Source organism: Lingula anatina, chromosome 4 (assembly GCF_051362555.1).
Source record: "Lingula anatina isolate TDL-2025a chromosome 4, LinAna3.0, whole genome shotgun sequence".
Taxonomy (NCBI): Eukaryota; Metazoa; Brachiopoda; class Lingulata; order Lingulida; family Lingulidae; genus Lingula; species Lingula anatina.
In genome coordinates, this window is record NC_141770.1 from 11,781,122 (window position 1) to 11,801,664 (window position 20,543).

Here is a 20,543-nt window from a genome sequence, read left to right on the forward strand (position 1 = left end):
TACTGGTCCAGACTGGGTAAAATAAGTATACCACTTGATGTGAGAATGGCCTTAAACTCAGGGTGTCTGCCTATATCTCTGCTCACATTAAGTCGATCCCACTTTAATGACTGCTTATTCCACAGAGCTTTTGATGTATCCCTGGGTATACGAGATAGTGTCCGTTGATCCTGTAGTCCTGTATTGGTCTAATGGCTAGGTAGAAGCTCCTGGCCATTCCACAGAGCCTTTGATCAGGCTGAAATTGCAAGACATGCAATCTGTTTATGTAATTAAAAACTGTTGCCTTTCACCTGTATTCATTGCCCATGTGTGTACAGGCTTTTAGCCAGCAATTTCAAATGGGGAGGGGGGGGTCTTGTTCCAATTTGAGATACGGCACAAAACCTATGTTATATTTTGATTTAGAGTGGACCTTTTCGAGCCAAAAGGCAGTTCTTTCTAATCCCACAAACCTTTCCTCGCAATCCTGATATATGTGTGCACTTTTCATGTGAATGTAGTTGTCAATATCTAAAAAAAAAAAAAAAAAAAAAAAAAACTAATAGCATAAAAGGAAAAAAATGGTAAGATTTTTTGAAATAATTATTCTTTAGAATGAGGTACAAATTCATGAAAAAGACAACAATCCGTCTTCATCACAAAGATCTCCTATAGTCACAGCTGGTTACAACCAGTCACTGCTGGAACACATTATGGATTACATGAGCAATGATATGAGTGTACACATATCACAAAATAGGACTCTTTCCTTTGTTTGTCAACATTGTATTTGCTGTACTACCAGCTGATCAGTGTCTGACAACTGTATTCTTTTTCCTAAAATTTTATTTTCAAATTTTATAGAGATGTAGCCATAATGGTTATAATATTGGATGAACCAAGTAAGAGAAATGGATAATTCAGGTTCGGTAACAATTATATATTATAAATGTATTTTCATCTAGTGAGTATTTCTTCCCATATTTTAATGTTTTCCTCGAGGTTGGGCATCCTCAAGACAATAATGTCTGCATGTGCTATTAAACCTATTAATCACCTGGGAAAAAAGACACATAACTGAGTCAGGATGTAACTGAAATGTGATTTTAAGTGCTTAATTGATAATTAGCTGTTCAATAAAATCAATATGGGTGATTGATTTAAGAAGATTCCTCCGGTTCTAATCTAATTGTTGCACTAGGTGTTGCTGTTCATGTGTGTGTGTGTGTGTGCATGAATGCGAGCACAAATTCATACAATTTTATTAGCGACCATGTTATGAATTTAACACCAAACCCATGAAATAATGCCGTCCATTTTCCTCTCGTTAATTCATTTCAAAATGGAATGATTGAAAAAGGCAAATTATTCAAGAAATTTCTTTATTTAGATGTCACCAACGTTATATTAACAGACATGAATTAAGTTGTGTAGCTAGTATAATGGAGAAAACAAATATTAGTGACCTATTTGCTATTTTTGCCTGTTTGGTTTACCTCTTTCACCAGAATCCAGCAAGGCCAGACAAAATGATCTCTATTTCCAGTTGAGCACTGGGGAAGTTTCTCAGAAAATTTCATCTCCTTTTCCCTTTCCCTTTGGGAATGTATGTTTTTTTGCCCTGACTTCATTTTTTCTTACAATTTTGTGCTTTTAAGTAGGAATGGCCAAAATTGTTAAAGATGTGAGAGAAAGTAAGTTAGAAAGTTCAAAATTGTACAGAATTTCGGTAAATTATCGTACACATAAAATCTTCAAGGACCACACACCCCAACAATTTCCTGGTAAACAATTGGTGTCTTTTGTCAAATGTTTGATAAACTTCATACCTTAACTTTATACCTCAGTCATCAATGAGCAGTTGATCAGCGAGGCCATGTTACCAGGGTTAAGGTGTCTACGGCAGGACATGGCGCAGGTGGCACCAGAACTGGAGTCTGTGGTGTCGTCACTCATCAAAGACTTTGAGACTAAAGTAGAGGCACCCAGGCCATTGGACAGGTATGTATGATATACAGAATTTGAAACACATTGTGTTTAACACTTTCATATAGCAAAATTAAAATTTTAATTGGCTCAACTTTTCCTAAGTCACCAAGGTATATCATGTACAAAACTGTTCACAGAATTATGACCCATGAACCTGTTTTTGAGTTCTAAGTACCTAGTTTTAATGGACATAGAAACTGGCGAATATCATTGTGGATGGTTGAAATTAGAAATTTATATTTATAAAATAGGTCAATTTTTCAGTGATAGATTGAGAATAAATTTGTGAGACAGTGCCAAAATCTCTCTCTTGCTCTCTCTCTCTCTCTCAAATTATCATGGGCACTTCAAGTTAAATCCCCTTGCCCGTCCTTTGTCAGTTTTAGAAGCGCGAGTTCTTCAGGTTGTCAACTGTGGCATATAATCACATTTACAATAACCAGCATCACATCGGCAGCTCATACATTTGTCACTCACCCTCATTTTTCCCTAGTTTTCTCCTGCATATTTTGAAGGAAGACAAGATTAGATATACATATCTTCACATTTAAGTTGCTTTTGATATGGCCACCTGAGATATTAAAGTTTCCTCGCAGTGTTTGTATTCAGACTGATTGCCAGTTTGTATTGACATCTTATGTCTCAGGGGACTGGGTCTTTTTTCTGAATATAAATTGATGCTGGTGTCAATAAAGATTCAGTAGCTTTAGATATGATCATTGTGTTTTCTTTGAAGAAGGACGACCTGATAGGTTTTAAAGAATTGATAGTTAAAAGTATAGTCATGAGGTTTCTGAGAGGCTCTAAAGCTGAGGGTGTCTGGAAGAAGATTTATTCTATCGAAAAACATGGAAGTAAAATAATTATTAAATGAGATTTGAAGACACTAAATGAAACCTGTCCAGACTTCCATTAAAATGATAAACTAGATTTATATATATATATATATATATATATATATATATATATATATATATATATATACATTCACATTCCCATTAACACTTATTACTATTCTGTGCAGGTATTTTAATACTTAGTTCTTTGGCATTTTCCCAACAAAACTGGAAAGTAATAGATATTATATTTAATTAAGGTGCAACTAATGGGCTGTGGGGAAATTAAAATCAGCTTCATCCAAATTCCCCATGTACATTTATGAAAGCAGTTTAGAGGATGCACACTGTAGGTAGTATATACCAATTGGTTTGTTACACCAATGCATTTTTGTATATTATTACAGTATTTGTTTTTTTCAAATAAATATACAAGTGGATAAAAAGTGTCTTGTATTCAAGAGATTTGAAGCTTGTTAGTTCCATGTGTCGCGGGTCCCGCATCAAATATAACAACCACCAAGGGAAGAGGTCACATGTTTATTCATGCATACAAACAGACAGGCAATGTATGGTGGCATGGTGCATGGTGAAAACTACAATACAAATGATAATAGTCAAATAATGAAATGCATATAAAAATACAATATAAATTAAGTGTTCTTAATATAAGTTATATGTTCTCACGTTTAAATTACAAATATAAGCAGATTAATAAATTAATCTCATGAAATTCGGAAATGTCTCACTGTCAATAAGTTTCTCTTAATTTCATCAGCTATGTACTTATTTATTTAACTATGATTAACAAAATTGTATTTATGTGTACACAAAATATGGGCTATCACAGTGGTGGTGACTGGCAGACACTGCCAAAATACATGATTTGTATGTACGGGTTATAATGCTTTTTGAATAATAGTACCTCATGGGCTCATTGTCATAATGTGAGGCACTTGTGGTATATTTTTTTAATATACAACATCAGTTCAACAGTTTGTTCAGACTAACTGTACAATTTCCAAATGTTAAAAAAGAAATTATTGATATATGCATGATGAAAACTAATCTCAGTAGACCATTGCTCTGGAGCATTACGATTGATTTGTGTCACGTAACTGAGTACGATGAGGTGAAGATGAAGCTGTTGGTGTTGTATAGGCTGTCTAGTACTTGACAGCCAACTGATGACTTTGTACTTTCTGTAATGGTGGATAGAATACTAAGTTGTTCATATCCGTACCACCGTATATCCATTGCTGCAATTTCTGGGCCAACATGAAAATTGAGAATATAGTTTTACTTTTCTGTTTTGTTTTCTTAAATATTTTTATTGGTTTATTTGTTATTTACTATTATTTTTTATGATAAGTGTGGTAACTTGATAACAAGAGAGAGACTTTCTCTTTTCCTCTCTATGATTTGGAAATGTTTCATCTAACACTTGAAATAAATATGGACAATATGCTGTGTAATACCTAGGCGCTCTCTCTCTCTCTCTCTCTCTCTGGGTTTCATGTTAAGTACATTTAACATGATTTTCTCTTCTATTTTTTATCTCTTGTATAAAGTTGGTAAGAGAAAACTTAACTGATGTTTATCTTAGCCCAGATAAAAGCTGTCAAAAATGGAATTTTTCTTAAGCCCTGTATTGCCAAGAGCCTAAAGAGCAGATGTAATCCTAGGGCTCATTCCCATTGTAACTATCTGCCCACATAGATCGATCCAACTCCATGGGGACTCCAGCTGAATGCAGTCAGTTAAACAGATCAACATGCCTCTTCCTGGTATTGAGTATAATACAGAAAAGCTGGTGATAATATGAGTATGGGCACATTCAGAACCAGTTGCAATTAAATCTCTACACACCTTCAAGTGGGTGGCACCATATTTGATCCTCGATCTAGACAGTCCGTAGATCGACTGGTTCTGAATGCGGCCTATGTTGGAAACAAGAGTTGGCCTGTTAATCCTAGTCACAATTATGTTAAGTGTAACCTAGGACCCATGAAACCGTTTCATGGATCCTGGGTGACAAAAAATACTTTAAGTTTGCACTTTTATTGAGTTTGTCTGCTTGTTGTATGCTTTATCTGTGTTATGATTCCCTTTTTTTTTAATTCCTCAGTTCACTACTGTATTTTTCTAACATGAACTATTTGTGAGGCAGCCAGCTGGGTGTATATTCTGTTACACCATATTATGTCACACATATTAAATTATTAATCAGGGGCTAATCCAGGATAATTTGAAAGGGGGTCCACAGATGCGAAGCTGACCCTCCCCTCCCTCCCTCCCCCCCCCCCCCCAACTGCTGGAGGCCCCCGAAAATTTTTGGTATTTTAGAGGGTGAATGGTACCATTTGGTATGGTTTGGAACTATGATTCAGCTTGTCAAATATTTAGTGACATTGTGTAATTGGTTTGTATTTTATTTGGTAATAATTACACCTGTTAAAGATAATATTCACTGTTATTTTTATTATTATTCCAGAAGTGGCAGCATATCTGCTGCAGTGTCAGCAGTGACAGGGACAGGAGCAGACAACATGAAGACCAAAATGATGAATACCTTCAAGGACATCAAGGACAAGTCCACGTCCTCTCGGGCAAATATTGCCAGCATCTTTAGAAAGAAGTGATGAAAGACTGAAAGTTTTATGTCAAGTGAAACCAGGAATAATCAAGTGATGATAGTCTATTTTTATAAATAGATGGCAGCACTGTCAAATTAGTTATTGGCAGGGGTTGGTGAGCTGGAGTGGGGGGGGGGGGGTACATCAGGGATGTGCACATGTGGTTCGTATTCAATGATAAGGTGAACATTAAAAAAAGCATGAATATTAATGTTTATAAAAGTATGTGAGCTGTTACCATGTTGGAAAATATTTCAGGTAAAAAATTGTGGACACAGACCCAAGCTGTATAGTTTCCAGTCTGTGAGTGCTTGTGAGTTTTTTTTTTTTTTTTTTAATAGTGCAGCTCAAAATCAAGCTGTGAATATGAATATTTTGGTGATATAAATGAGGCATATGAGCTTAGATATGAAATGAAGTTAAGAATTATATGTACTAGCACACAAATGTGAATGACAACCGGACCTGTTACAATATGTGATTGGCATATCTTGAAAATAAAAGATAAACCACATTTAATCATAAAAATGCCTTAATTGGTAAAAAGTGTTTACCATACATGTAGTTCATAACTGATCCATTAAGGGATAAGGAGGAATTTTCATCCAGAATCCTATAAAGGGAAAAAACGTAAAAATGTCACAATTGTTAGTTAAAAGACAAAATGTAAAATTGCCATAATTTGGTGCTGGGTGTTAATAACCTGTGAAAAAGCATTTTTGCTGAGTCCTGCTTCCTAGTTTGTATATTTGCATGATAATGCTTAATGGTATTTGTATCTCTGTCTGATGAGGAATGAAATCTGTAGGGGGTTAAGATATTTTTATCCCAAGTAGTGAACTAAATCAATAGTTTTCTTATTTGACCAGTTGGAAAGGCAGGTACAACAGTTTTTTTTTCTTTCTTTCTTTTAATTGTCATAAATTATATGCATAAGTTAAAATGCAGGATGTCGTCATGGTTAATTCTCACCGTGCCTATTAATTCTCATCATACTATAGAATTTACATTAGGTTGGTGCACAAGAGGCTTAACTATTCCATACTGCCCTGGCCTTTAGGGATAGTGCCAACTAGTTAAGCACTCTGAGAGTGCAGACCTCCGCCAAGGCAGCAGTTTTTGATTATTATTGATTATTGATCCGGATCACCACCAAAAACTAATCATCTCTTCATTGGCCCACTTCCGACCTACCCTGAAAATTTCATTAAAATTGGTCCATAACTTTTTGAGTTATGTTGATGATTGATTTTTGATTATTGATTGATTTTTGATCTGGATCACCACCAAAAACTAATCACTTCTATGTTTACCCATTTCCGACCTACCCTGAAAATTTCATCAAAATTGGTCTATAACTTTTTGAGTTATGTTGATGACGAACAAACAAACAGACAAACAGGGGTGAAAACATAACCTCCTTGGTGGAGGTAATTAACCTGGAGAGACTTCAATGGATTATTCCTGATAGCACCTGGGTTTATCATTATGGGTCAGAACTTTAATGCTAAATTGAAAAAAAAATTGCGTGTCTATTAGAAATATTTTTCATAGGTTTATTGCTTTGAATATATTGATATAAGTATTTCTGATTAGAACATGACATTGTTGCCTCTGGTGGCATGTTGTTGTGAGTCAAATGGTGCCCAATTTATTTTTCACAGCTTGAAATAAACCCCAGATTCACACAACCATTGGCATGCACCAGAAATTCTTATTACTATTATCAGTTAGTATTCAGCACATTAACTGGATTAATAATTATTTGGAAATTGTATGGTATTTATTATGTGTTATTTATTGATGTTTTAATAAGGCAGATGATTGTTATGTGCATCTGTAATTTTATGTGGAATATATTGTACTTTATATTTGTTGGACGTTTTTTTTTTTTTTTTTTTTTCCTGTTTTGTGCTTTGAGCAAGTTTCAATCTAGTTATTAAGGTGCATTTATGTGTCCATGCATAGACAAAGTAAAACCTTCATGTGTTACTAACTGTTACACTGGTAATATAATTCATATATTATTTGTATACATGATTAATCTCTTTCTTATTCATATGTAGAAAAGTGATCATCAAAACTAATTAACTAAGCCATATTTTAAGGGTGCTGTCAAAAAAGCAAACTGAGAGAACAGCTATTATTTTGAAACTGCATACCATACAACCTTAGCATGATAGAAAGTGTGGGTCATTGCAAAACAAACCAGGACTATTAATGTGAAGGATGATGTCGTGTTGTAAGCTTAAACTCTGGTTTCTTACAAAGTATGGTTGTGATGTATATTTTAGTTTTATTTCTTCGTGTTTGTGTGTTGCAGTTATTTCAAACAGAAAACGTATGTTTATTGAGTGACTTTGCAATAGGCTTCTTTGTTCAGGTTCACTTGATGAGTGGAAATTGCATACATAATGGCATTATCTTTTAGCTCTAAATTCATTTACAATGTTTTGTGTAATTTTGCAAGAAAAAATATTGTTTGCTACCTACAATCATTCCGTCACTGCAAATGTACCTGAAACTGTTGGGTGGATGCTTTATTATTTCCTGTGATCCTTAAATGTGCATTCTGTAAACAATGATGTTTTATATGCATGTATGAGAATATAGTTACATATCTTAAAAAAGAAAACAAACCAGCCAAAGCTGGCAAAATATACTGATGACTGACAAAATAATAAAACGTATTCTAACATTGAACTTCTAACTGTCCTGGCTCTCAGTGATTTTAAGACATAAAAATAATACAATAAACTGACAATGCTACAGTTGAGAAGGGAGATCACAATGAGTTTGCTGTGCTCCATGATGCACAGTATGGATGTGCTTTGGGTCATGGGCATTCTCTTTATCCAAGTGTAAAGAGTGAGGAATATATGGAGATTTTTTTAAAACAACAACATCAGACACTTAATTCGCAAGTAAATTTAATATGAGACAAAGAGATGCGTGTTTCAATTTTAGCAAAATACCACTGGACTTGTGAAAATAAACACCTTAATACTTACCCCAGCTCCAGGTGGCTTGGGCTAATAAATGCTGATTGGAAAAGTATATATTGTTTATATTAAGTAGTAAGTTAAGTAACTTAAGTTAAGTAACATTGAGTTTTGGTACCTTGTATTGAAAAAATGATGTTTGCAACGGATATATTATTTCCTTCTTTCTTTCTGGAGGAGGAAAAGGTAAATCAAATTTAATGGACATTTTTTTCAGTTTCTCCATTTATTAATGCAGCGAAGTAGTGCACAAAGCAAAAAGGAGAAAAGAGGAATATAGGTCTTCTGATCAATGATCAAATCAGCCCCGGTAGAAGGGTAAAGAAGGGAGAATCCTCCAAAAAAAAAGCTAAGAAAGGGACGAAAAAAGGACGAAAACTGCCGATAAGGCTTCGGTAGACAACCCTCCACGGGGCGAGGAGGGCGATTCCGAGGACTCAGAGTGGATCGTTGTCCACTCCAAAACCAAAAAAAAAAAAAAGTGGACACGAAAACAAAATACACGAAAGACCTAGACCCATACTGTTTGAAAATTTGCCTATGCATTTGGAAGATAATCTCTTTAAAGTAAAAAAAGGTACTCGGTGATGCCACGATCACCAAAATCGTCAAAACCAAGAAAGGTAACACCCTCATCTTTACCAAGGATGAGATCTCTACTGACAGGCTACTTGCTTTAAAAACCAAGGAAAGCCAATTAAATGAGGTTGACTTTAAAAAAGTAGCTATTAAAAAACAAAACAAAGAAAATCTGAGCGTCGTCGTCTGCAATATAGCTACATCAATAACGGACGACGAAATAAGAAAATAAAAAGGTCTAGTAGCTAAGCGCATGTTTAATGCTAAAATGGGAAACGAAATCAACAAGGTTAAAATCACATGCGAAGACAAAAAAAGAAACTTGCTCAAGAACATGGAATGGTGCTTGTATATCAGAATTACAAAATACTTGACTATAAACCAGTCACAACATCAGTGAGACAGTGTTATTACTGTCAACAGTTCGGGCACGTAGCCGCACACTGTAAGAAAACCGAGACCTGCAAAAACTGTTGAGGGGCGCACAGTCAGAGAATACAAATGTGCTATTTGCAAGGAAGAACATCCGGCATCATTCAAAGGATGCAAGGTGCATAAAAAAGAAATAAACTCTGAACAAAAATGCATACCAATAGACAACGCAAAAAAGGAAATGTGACCGAATCTATGTAATATTGGCAATATGCCTAGCAAAACTGTTCATCAAAATGGCCAGTGGCGGATTTAGAGGGGAGTCAGGGGGGTCCTTCGGTTTCTGAAAAAATATTCCCCTTTTGAAATTAGACTCTGCCTAATCCTCTTTCGAGATGGAGACTTATTGTGCCTTCAAATAAACCAGACTATAATTCAAATGAAAATGATTTCAACAGCAACCCCTCAATCAAAATGTGCCGAACCCGTTGTAATTTGCATAACAGAGAGCCGCTCAACGCAGTGCGCACTACTCGTATCTTTTTGACTGGTCACTTGACAGCTGCACACTGTAAGGACAGGACGCTGATATGTGTGATGAAGTCGCAGAGCCGGAATTTTCATTCAGCTTCGAGAATTGTAACAAATTTGTCATGTGAGTAAAAGCTTTTCATGTTTTTTTACGAGTTCAAACTACCAGATAATAATTTATTATTATTTTACTCGATCTAAACTTTAAGTTGGCCTGAGTAGTTAGTTGACTGAATTTGAGAAAAGTTGCATAGTGATATCTTTAAAAATCTTGAAAAGCAGGTGCTGCCAGTAAAAACACAATATAATATGAAGAAAGTTATATTAGATAGTTTGATTTTTGGTGCCCAGATGCTGTCCCTTCAATGTCACTCACTGTCCGTAATTAGGCCACCTGAACACATTTCTTATTTTAAGCACTTCCGTAGTACTTGATATATGTGTGAACCTTCTCAGATGCCTACATTACAAACTGATCAGTATAACAGTGCATTTAGTTTTACCGGTATTTAAAAAAAATTCCCATATCTACAATTGGAACATTAACGAGAGAAAACTATTTAAGTTTTTCACGATGACTTGTGTATGTTAGCCGTCTAGACTCTAAAGCTTTGACTTAAGGTTATTGTAACCTTTTATTATCATCCAGATACCAAAAATGAGTTTTTCCTTTATCTAATTATTCAATAATGCATCTAACTTTGTGCTGATTTAAAACGATGGAAAACTCGAAAATATAAAATATCGGCTTTTTTTCGTTGCCATGTGTAAGCACGGGCAACTCAAAGCTTTAATCGTCAATTAAACACCATTCTATTTTGCTGCTAAACAATAATTTAGTACCTCCTAGCAGCTTCAGTAGGCGTGACAGACATCCAAGCCGCTTAACTTGATTGCAATTTAGCAAGAATCCCATGGGAGATAGATCGATCCACAGTTAATACGATAGGGTCTGGAATGGTCCCTTTACCTTGTAAATGCTTTCCAAAAGTATTGTGATTCATGTGATTCTTCTCATCGTGAAATATCAAAATTTTGCATACAAATCTTGAATACAAATCCTGTTTATTCGACTTTTTGAAATTTGGTCTTCAGTTAGCCACAATGTGATTTTTTCGGCATGAGCAGACGTTTTTCTATTTTCAGTTAATCTAATCTTTATTCGGATTCTATGCTTTCGAAGATTGAAATATCGCCATTTAAATGTTTTTTTTTTTATATTTCAGAACTGCAAACGCCTTTTCCGAGATCCTGCCGAGTGTACGTGACGTATTCTCCGAGACGTATTTTAAAAGCTGCCGCAGATACAGATCCATTTGCACCACAGATGTTATATGTTGACAATTGTACATGGTCTCTCTCTCTCTCTCTCTCTCTCTCTCTGTGATTTTTAAACACATTTTAACATATTGAAACAGTACACTAAGATCGATTGTGTTCCCTTTAGAAATTATACTTGGAATCGATCCTTTATATATATATATATTACATGTACATTAGGGACTGATCATGACATATTTTAAATTATACCTTAGGGCATGCTATGTACATCATTTTATTTGGAACCAATCCAGCTTCTTTTTAAATTCATCTGATTATGCAATTGTGCAATTATTTTCAGCGTGTTTGCAAATCACAAATTTCAAAGTTGAGATTAAAAACGCAATTTTCACGATGTTGAAGCTGTTTAAGATTGTTTATTTAGCCAATCAACTACCTTATCATATTATTATAATTTGTATTGTATAAGTCAATTTTTATTGTTAATATTTTCACTTGTGAATGAGAAACAATTTATGAAAATAAATTACTTTTTGGGGGGTAGTTTTTGATTCAATCTTAAATACACAGAATTAAAGTAAAATTGATATATACTGGATATTTATAACCTATACTATACTCTCTTTAGAATGCATTTTTTGTTCTCCAGATAAAATCTAAAACTGCTTTTTAATTTTGTAAATGAAAAACTTGAAATTAACACAAAGCAGTTTCATTACAATTGCACGAAATATTAATATGAATAAATTCTGTAGGTGCCAATTTTCAGATTTATCATTTCCGGTCAAGTTCAAACGGTTAATACCGCCTGTCGGCCTATTCTTTTTCTAATGAATCCAGTCTTGTTCAAAGACTGTTCTATTTCTTCATTCTCTTTTATTACTTGAGCACACAAATCGTACTGTAAATATTTGATTTTCGTGGTTTTCTGTCATTACAAATGTCATATAATAAATAATTTATACATTGAATATTTGGTCTTTGCTTGTAGAATGATATGAATGATACTCGTATGACTGCATTGATATGAGTGAGAGAAAAAAACCGTCCAGTTTTTGGGCGAGTCTATCAAATTTGAGGGTGGGAAAAGTTCATTCGATTTGAGGGGTGTCAAATGGGAGGACAGTTCCATTTCATTTTAGGTGTGACAAGTGGGGCGAGTTCATTTCATTTTAGGTGTGACAGGTGGGGCGAGTTCACTTCATTTGAGGGGTGACAGGTGGGACGAGTTCACTTCATTTGAGGGGTGGCAGGTGGGACGAGTTCACTTCATTTGAGGGGTGGCAGGTAGGACTATTCCATTCCATATGAGGGGTGACAGGTTGGACGAGTTCACTTCATTTGAGGGGTGACAGGTAGGACTATTCCATTCCATTTGAGGGGTGACAGGTTGGACGAGTTCACTTCATTTGAGGGGTGACAGGTGGGACGAGTTCACTTAATTTGAGGGGTGACAGGTGGGATGAACCATTTCATTTGAGGGGTGACATGCATGTTGCTACAAACAAATTTAAATCTTATGAATAGATTGCAAGATTGTAAATTTCTTTATGATAAAATTTAGATATTCTTTCAGCGGTTTAAACCATTAATGTCCAATTTTATATTCACAAAATACTGTGCATAATTACAAAGCTTTAAACCATTTCTATTTTAAATATCACCAGGTTTCATAAAAAAAAAACATTCCCAAAAGAAAATTACACAATCTTTCCAGATTGAACTTGAAACAGTTACCACATCTATGTAATCTTTCCCCTTTCCCAATTTAATATTGCTGTGCTGTGTATTTTATATTAATATGAAAAAATAACGAGGAAATATAGAAATATTTATTCGGATTTGACATAAGAAATACATGAAATTGAGCATGATATATGTCAACCAAAGACCTTGATGTTTGCAGGCCCATGTTGCACAGTTTCTCCGTGGGCTTCTGAAATGACAAAATAACGCATAGAGACATTATTTTGATTCAACTGACAGACTCAGATCATTTTGGCTTATTCTAGAGAAGCACAAAACATCTAATTTGAACATTTTCTTTTAAGAACGTATGAAATAAATTACACATAACTTGGATGAAAGTAAAATCAAGTTTTAATATAGTAGTTGGTCGTATAATGGAGGGACATAATACGGCACACTGGAGACGGTAGTGAACCTGCGTAAAACTTTCATCTGTAAACCATCGCTTTATGAGCAATTAACATGTGCGTGAATGTGCGTTGTATTATATTAAGAACACTTACCTTACAAAAAGATTTTTGACAGCATGTCAATCTTTAAGCATAAATAGATTGCCCAAGTGTAATCTGAAAAAAAGTAAGAGAACTTTAATCGCTATGTGGATCCTTATTTTTGTAGTAATAATAGAGACATTATTTTGATTCAACTGACAGACTCAGATCATTTTGGCTTATTCTAGAGAAGCACAAAACATCTAATTTGAACATTTTCTTTTAAGAACGTATGAAATAAATTACACATAACTTGGATGAAAGTAAAATCAAGGAGTTATAACAGAAGGAGATTACACGCAAGCCTTTCTATTGTCCGATGTCTGTTACGGTGGGCGGAGCTAGCTACGGGGGGCCTCCGGTCTCAAGGTTTCGTCTGCGTCGCTCTCCTCAGCTTGGAGATAAATTTCATATGCGTTATTTCGCGTTAGAATTCGAGATCAGTAATGTCAAAGCGCCGCTGTATGCTGACGATTTTTTTCACAGGTAATTATTTGGACGATGTGCTGGAAGGGAACGATACCATAGAAAGCGATTATAAGGTGGTGACTGAGGATGGTCGCCATGAGCTTTATTTAGTCGGTGATAGAGGGCTTTTTTATGGCACAACCCGGTGAAAAATCACCAAGGAGAAGTCAAAAGAAAACGTCCCAACTGTGGTTTGTGAAAATGACATTCAAGTGAACGTCTGTCCTCACTGCCAAAGGACATAATATTAATACATTAACGTTTGGACCCTCCTGCCCTTGGGTCCCATAAACATATACATTGTGACAGTGCCTACGCTTTGTGTCTGGTTTTAAATTTCTTAAAGTATTTTTTCTCTCACTCGGTATAATTTTAATATTATAATGCATTTAATTAAAATTTTAATCCAAGGTTGAGGCAATACCACGACACGTCAGTTTACTGAATACTCGTTATAAATTTCTTTATCTTGGAAATTTCCCTTTTTTTTCAGGATTATTTGACACGTACTAACACTGTTCATATTTGTCGGTAAACAAGGGCACAGTGCTATACATTAAGAATAATTTTTATTCATTCATAAATATATTTATGTACAAAATATATCAGAAATTTTAGTATTCACTGAGCTCTTTAAAGTGAAACAAATAAAGATGAGAATATTGAATTTCAAACTATTATTTACTATATTAACTTAAAATATCTTTTAAGTCAACTCTATACTCAAGCACTCTATACTCTATACATGAAAGTAGCATCTGTGAGTAAAACCATTTTATTATATCAATAGAAGAACAAAAACAAAAATTTTACACATAAGCAGTAATAAATGAAGTCATAAGAATGATTAAGTTGCTACAGTTTTCCAGTTTTATGCAGTCTATGATGGCATTTTTTTCAACCGTGCAAATAGAAATAATTATATTCTTTTTTATCTGACTTGCTGATACCAGTCTGTGCCAGATACTATTCCACTTACAGGCCAGCAAGGTCTGAGAATCTAATGGGCCGAATGAAAAAAAAATCCTAGAAGATAAAGTGGTTAATTCTTACAAATAGGATAAAAAACATGGGATTTTCAAAAGGTTATTATAGATCAAGACAACACTTAGTAAGAACATTTATAAAATGTAACAGCTGAAAAAATTAACTGGTAAGTAAGCAGTAAGTGACTGCTTTAAAGAAATTTCACTGAAACAGAAATTTCACTGGCAATCAGGTAGACTGTTATACCATGGCACTCAACAATTTATATATAGGTTTTGAATTTTTTTCCACGTAACAGTAACATAAAATTTATGTCCACTTTTGCAATGTATAGAGTCAGTTAGGTGACTGAAAATATTTTAAAATGTCATAAAGGAGCACTATTAATTTAATGCAATCTCTGTTGGCCAGTCTTATCCAGTTTCTTCTCCAAAAAGGACAACTCAAGTGAGAATTTCTTCAGGGCCTTTTCTTCTGCCTTGCTAATGCCATGCCACTCAGAAAAGAGAGAAACCTGTAGGTTAGAAAAAAAAAACATAATAATAGCATTATGAACTACTAGTATCCATGTAGACATTATGGAATTACGCAGTGAAGTTTAATGTGTCTTGTTATGACTTGACTGAAATAATGTTCACCACATAAATGAACAATTTACAACTAAATTTATATAGAACATCAAGATTCATGATTACAAGCTAATAACCCCAAGAAATTGAAAGAAATTGTACTTATTACAAGAAATTATTTAAATCCGCCCTGGTTCCTACTCTTCTGACAGGACAAAAAGGGGATTTCAGAGAGGCTGGTTGCTAAAAGGAAAATGCCCAAGGTTGTTGTATTTTGAAAAAAAAATTAAAAAGGGTACTGTTGTTAGTGAATGTTTAATGCATCTTAGGCATTATGACAAAAGTAACTTACCCCAGACACACTGACCTCCTTTTTTCATTGACATATTTTAATTTTTTCCAGCCTGACCATAATTCATATATTCAATGCAGCCTTCTCCCATATCTATAATAGAAAAAAAAAACTAGAGTAGTGTTAAGATATGCATGTCAAATTCATTATCAATTTTGAGAGAATTTCTGTTTCAACACTACAAGATGAAATATTTAATTTCAAGTAATGAATAAACCTTAATAGAGTTCTATTCTTTTGTAACCACCAAGGCAAAGCTTCTTCCTTAAAATGAACTGAAACATCCAAGCTTGCCACCTAACATGCCAAAGTAGTGAAGTATAATTTAAGTAGAGAAGCAAGTACCCCTTAATTATAGAGGTGTCTTACACAATAAGGTGTGTCTTACACACCTTGACTCAAAGAGAGATGTGTAGTGAGATAACAGGTAAAGTAATTGGTGGAGCCTAGGTGAACTTAAAACCTTAAGACTTTAAATTAAGAAGCACCAGGATTCATGTGTGTTCTTTTTTCAAAGGTTTAATATGAATTAAAACATATATATGTAAAAAGAAGACTAAATAAGTTAAAAATAACTATACCAAAGACACTGTGAAGTCAAACTTCCTGTTAGACCGCCATGATGGAAAATGCTGGGTGGAGGCAAAATTTTCCAGTCAAAAAAACTGAGCACTTTACTTTAACAACAAAGTTACCACTCCAAAGCCACCCACAATGGTGAGAAGAAAAATGATGACCAACTGTCATGATAAGTCTTTTTAGATTTAAACATGAAAAAGGTAAAGGCCAAAATGGTACATTTACCCATAACACTAGAGTAAAAAATTGGTATTCTGAACAAATCAGGTTATTTTTTTCAAGAAATATTGGAGCAGTATCCATGCAATATATACCACGCCACGACCAAGATGTTCAAGAATCTAAACACACCAATTTTTTTTATAATCTTGCATTTGAAAAGTACAAAAAGCGGTAAGGCTTTTGGCCGTAACAAGCGTAACACTTTTTGATCGGAACTCATGAAAATTGTCAATTGTCGTATCCAAGCTAGACCACATGTAGTATCGCAAAAAAAACAATACTGCTCAAGCAAGTGTGTTGCACACATAACAATTAGTTAAATTTTATGACTGTCATGTGACACAAGTTTAAAAAAGTAGGAGGAAAATGTCTTTTGGAGTAATTTTTTTTCGAAATATTAACAAGATGGCGGCTTAAGCATCTGCTTGTTATTCGGCTACTGAAAGTGCACCTAAGTTTTATTCTTGGCTATTGCCACAAATTACTTAACAATTGCAACTGTATAAAGACCAAACTTTCTTCATCTGATACTATATTTATAGGCACTTGTTATGAGTGGGAAATATTTTTCGTGCAATATTTATTCTCCACACACCACCTCGCGAGATCAACGTGTAGCTGGACACTTACACAGTGAGACCCTACGAAATAAAAGTTGCAATTTATCTTCATATTTCGTGTAGTTATGCATTTAAAAGCACTTACCTGTTTTTTTGAAAACCTTGTCCAACGTAATATCATATAAATTCTGTATTTCTCTCATTTTTTAGAAACTTGGGACTCCGTTTCTGTTTCTGTCCTCAAAAATCAACAGACGAAGGCACAGATACTAACAAACGAGATTTAAACGAGAGCAACAATTAAGCGTAACAGAGATAGGCATCCATTGTTCTCTGGGTTCTATTCATTCCGACCAATGAGAGACCGTAATACGGGCTCCGCCCCCACGCGTGTAATCTCCTTCTGTTATAACTCCTTGGTAAAATCAAGTTTTAATATAGTAGTTGGTCGTATAATGGAGGGACATAATACGGCACACTGGAGACGGTAGTGAACCTGCGTAAAACTTTCATCTGTAAACCATCGCTTTATGAGCAATTAACATGTGCGTGAATGTGCGTTGTATTATATTAAGAACACTTACATTACAAAAAGATTTTTGACATCATGTCAATCTTTAAGCATAAATAGATTGCCCAAGTGTAATCTGAAAAAAGTAAGAGAACTTTAATCGCTATGTGGATCCTTATTTTTGTAGTAATAATAATAATGAAAAAATGATGTATTTTAAAAATTGATTTCTTCCCAGGTGAAATTTTAAAAATTGCTATTTCTTCCCAGGTGAAATGATCAATACATTTCATTACATAAATATAATCCAAAAGAAATCACTGAAAACCATCGTAATCGTCTTCAAAGGCGACATTTGAAATGTTAATTAAATTTGACTTGATGTTCACCTTTATAGGGCAGACTTCTAAGTTCTCTTTATATCCATATCTCAGAACTATGACAAGTAATATTACCTAAACGAATCAGTCTTTTTCTGCAGTTATGTTTATATTTACACGAAAACAATTTAAATTAAGTCCCAAATGCCCTTTTAATTGCCAGGAGTCATACAAAAAAAATTCACACGTGCAAAACTAAATAGGCCTATAGCTAGTTTGAAAGATTTCAAGCAAACATATTGTTTCATCAATGGTCAGCTGATAGCACCATTTCTCCTGTACGTTTGTTGTCCCAAAGCATTGTTACCAACATACAGTATTCTGACATTGTGAGTGACATACAAGTAACAAGTATGGACATAATATTACAACAAATCGTGCTGCTAATGTCTACAGTAAATTTTCTCTCATTCGGTTGCACTTGTGTGTTATTGAGGGAGGTTATTAAGTAGTGCTGCTTACCTGTAACAGGCCGATAGCTCTGGGTTGAAATGGCTTTATTATCATACAAATATCTGCAAGAGCAATATAAACAAATTAATTTGAAACAATGACATGAACAAAATTTACACAAAGTAAGACGAAAGACATGGAAGACAGAACAAAGAAAGAAAAATATAAGAGTTTAATATAACAAACAATGCCAAAAACAACATAAAAAATAAATATATAAATTTAGGGATGTATTAATTTAAACTCTGGATTCGTTGGTTCTTACTTTGATATAGTTACATTCACCTACAAGAGCACTAGAACAACTATTTCAACTATTCCAGCCTGCAACTCCGTCCAACTTTCAGGTGCAAATCAAAATGTACTGTATGGGCGCGGTCTTCAAACCCGTGACCTCCACGTACACAAACGAACATTCACGACACACATCGAACACAATCACAACAAACACAACATATTAAGGGCTCAAACCTTACGTACCATATACATGTACTTGTTTCTACGTCTTATAAAAGCTTAAACTTGTGAATTCACCACACATAATGTTGCGTCTTCCCTCAGCTGTGCCCAACTGCAGAGTGAGTATTCAGCTGACACTACGACGGGCAACTTATTGTTATACAAATTAGAACAGATTTGGCCCATTTTGGGTGACAGGTTTTGGCTAAAACTGCTCACAAATTTTCGCTGTCAAAATATAAACAGTACATTTTTGATACAACTGAAGTCCACTTGATGTTAAAATATAAGTACAAAAACTATATTTTAAGAAAAAATCGTTTTTATGACTCTGTCTATATAACGATGAGGGCGAAACAACACATATGGCCACTAATGGCAATACTGATACTCTGGATATGGCTTTTTTTTTTTCACGCCTCAACTTTACTCGAAAATAGCGGACTATTATGATGGTAAAGACGTCGGTAGCGACCATCTACCTTTACACGTAAAAATTATACGAAATAACCGAATAGCAAGAGCACCAACTGTCTTACGACGGAACACAAGAAAAATAAACCTTGTTTAACCATCTAATTACTAACAATCTAATTAGCAACGCAGTCACACCAACTACCATGGAATAGACGAAGCTTGTGAGAATGTGACCGAAACACTAGTAGATGCATTAGAAACCGCATGCCCAAAAATAATAGTACGAGAAAAGAAAATTAAGACGCCTTGTTCAAAAGAAAGAAGGTCCTTATAAATTCATGTATAACTATATGACCAAACGGGTCAAAGAAGCCATCAAAAAAGAAAAACAAAAAGCTTTGGAAACCGCTACCTCCATGCTAAACGAAAGAAAAATGGGGCATGTTTAAAAGGCTAACTAGCACCGGCAAAGCAAAAGAAACATCCGAAAAGCCTGTACTCAAAGAAAATGGGCAACTTACAACAAACGATTCGGATAAAGCAAATGCATTTGCAAATACCCTTGGCAAGATACATAATTCCCACGAGGGGGGTCATATTTGGTACTTTCAAAGCGGCGGTGGAAAACTACGTCGAAAAACAAACAAACAAACAAACACAAATTCGATCCCTTATCCAGTCCGACACTGGAAGAAGGGGACAATCGAAAGATTTTAGACAAAATCACAATAGATGAACTTAACTACCCCCCCCCCCCCCCCAAAAAAAAAAAAAAAAAAAAAAAAAACGTCGTCAGGTAGAGGGTAGCAAATAGCAACCTGCCAGTTAAGATGGTTCGCTTGCTGACATCTTTGCTTGCTGACATCGCTTGCTGACATCATTTTTGAGAGACAGAAAGATCAAGGTCAGAATCAAAGGCAAGGTATCCGAATATGTAAGTTTCAATGCTGGCACGCCTCAGGGGTCTGTAATCAGCCCGTTGCTATTCCTAACATATGTGAAAATCATGTAAAAATATTAAAAATAAAAATATTAAAAACATAGAAACCAAAGTGACGGGTGTGATAAAGGATCTCTAACTATGGTGCTCTCTATGGTGGATAAAACTGAACACCAAGAACACTCAATTAATCATCTT

The 20,543-nt window shown here is 34.7% G+C and overlaps 1 protein-coding gene and 3 long non-coding RNA genes across 11 annotated transcripts in view; 2 read left to right on the top strand and 2 right to left on the bottom strand.

Moving 5' to 3' along the window:
- LOC106177713 (RAB11-binding protein RELCH homolog) overlaps positions 1–8,146 on the top strand; it is a 72,035-nt gene extending 63,889 nt beyond the window's left edge. For both annotated transcript variants that reach the window (XM_087010184.1, XM_087010185.1), the window contains 2 exons: positions 1,830–1,983; positions 5,302–8,146. In XM_087010184.1, the coding sequence (XP_086866310.1) occupies positions 1,830–1,983; positions 5,302–5,449 (302 nt within the window). In that variant the 3' untranslated portion in view covers positions 5,450–8,146. The remainder of the gene's footprint in view (positions 1–1,829; positions 1,984–5,301) is intronic.
- Positions 8,147–9,468: 1,322 nt separating this feature from the next.
- On the top strand, positions 9,469–12,179 carry LOC147762293 (uncharacterized). Its single transcript, XR_015334082.1, has 2 exons — positions 9,469–10,051; positions 11,154–12,179. It is a non-coding gene; the product is annotated as an uncharacterized LOC147762293 (long non-coding RNA).
- An 847-nt stretch (positions 12,180–13,026) lies between these two features.
- LOC106150687 (uncharacterized) lies at positions 13,027–20,178 on the bottom strand. Of its 6 annotated transcripts, none has more exons than XR_015334077.1 (5): positions 19,010–20,178; positions 18,539–18,591; positions 17,770–17,832; positions 13,461–13,523; positions 13,027–13,144 (listed from the first exon to the last, which is right to left on the bottom strand). It is a non-coding gene; the product is annotated as an uncharacterized LOC106150687 (long non-coding RNA). The 6 variants fall into 6 exon arrangements; XR_015334078.1 differs by having other exon boundaries at positions 18,795–20,178; XR_015334081.1 differs by lacking the exon at positions 17,770–17,832.
- LOC147762294 (uncharacterized) lies at positions 14,676–17,590 on the bottom strand. 2 transcript variants are annotated; one of them, XR_015334012.1, is made up of 3 exons: positions 17,331–17,590; positions 15,825–15,917; positions 14,676–15,417 (listed from the first exon to the last, which is right to left on the bottom strand). It is a non-coding gene; the product is annotated as an uncharacterized LOC147762294 (long non-coding RNA). The 2 variants fall into 2 exon arrangements; XR_015334013.1 differs by lacking the exon at positions 17,331–17,590 and adding an exon at positions 16,042–16,880.
- Positions 20,179–20,543: the final 365 nt, after the last annotated feature.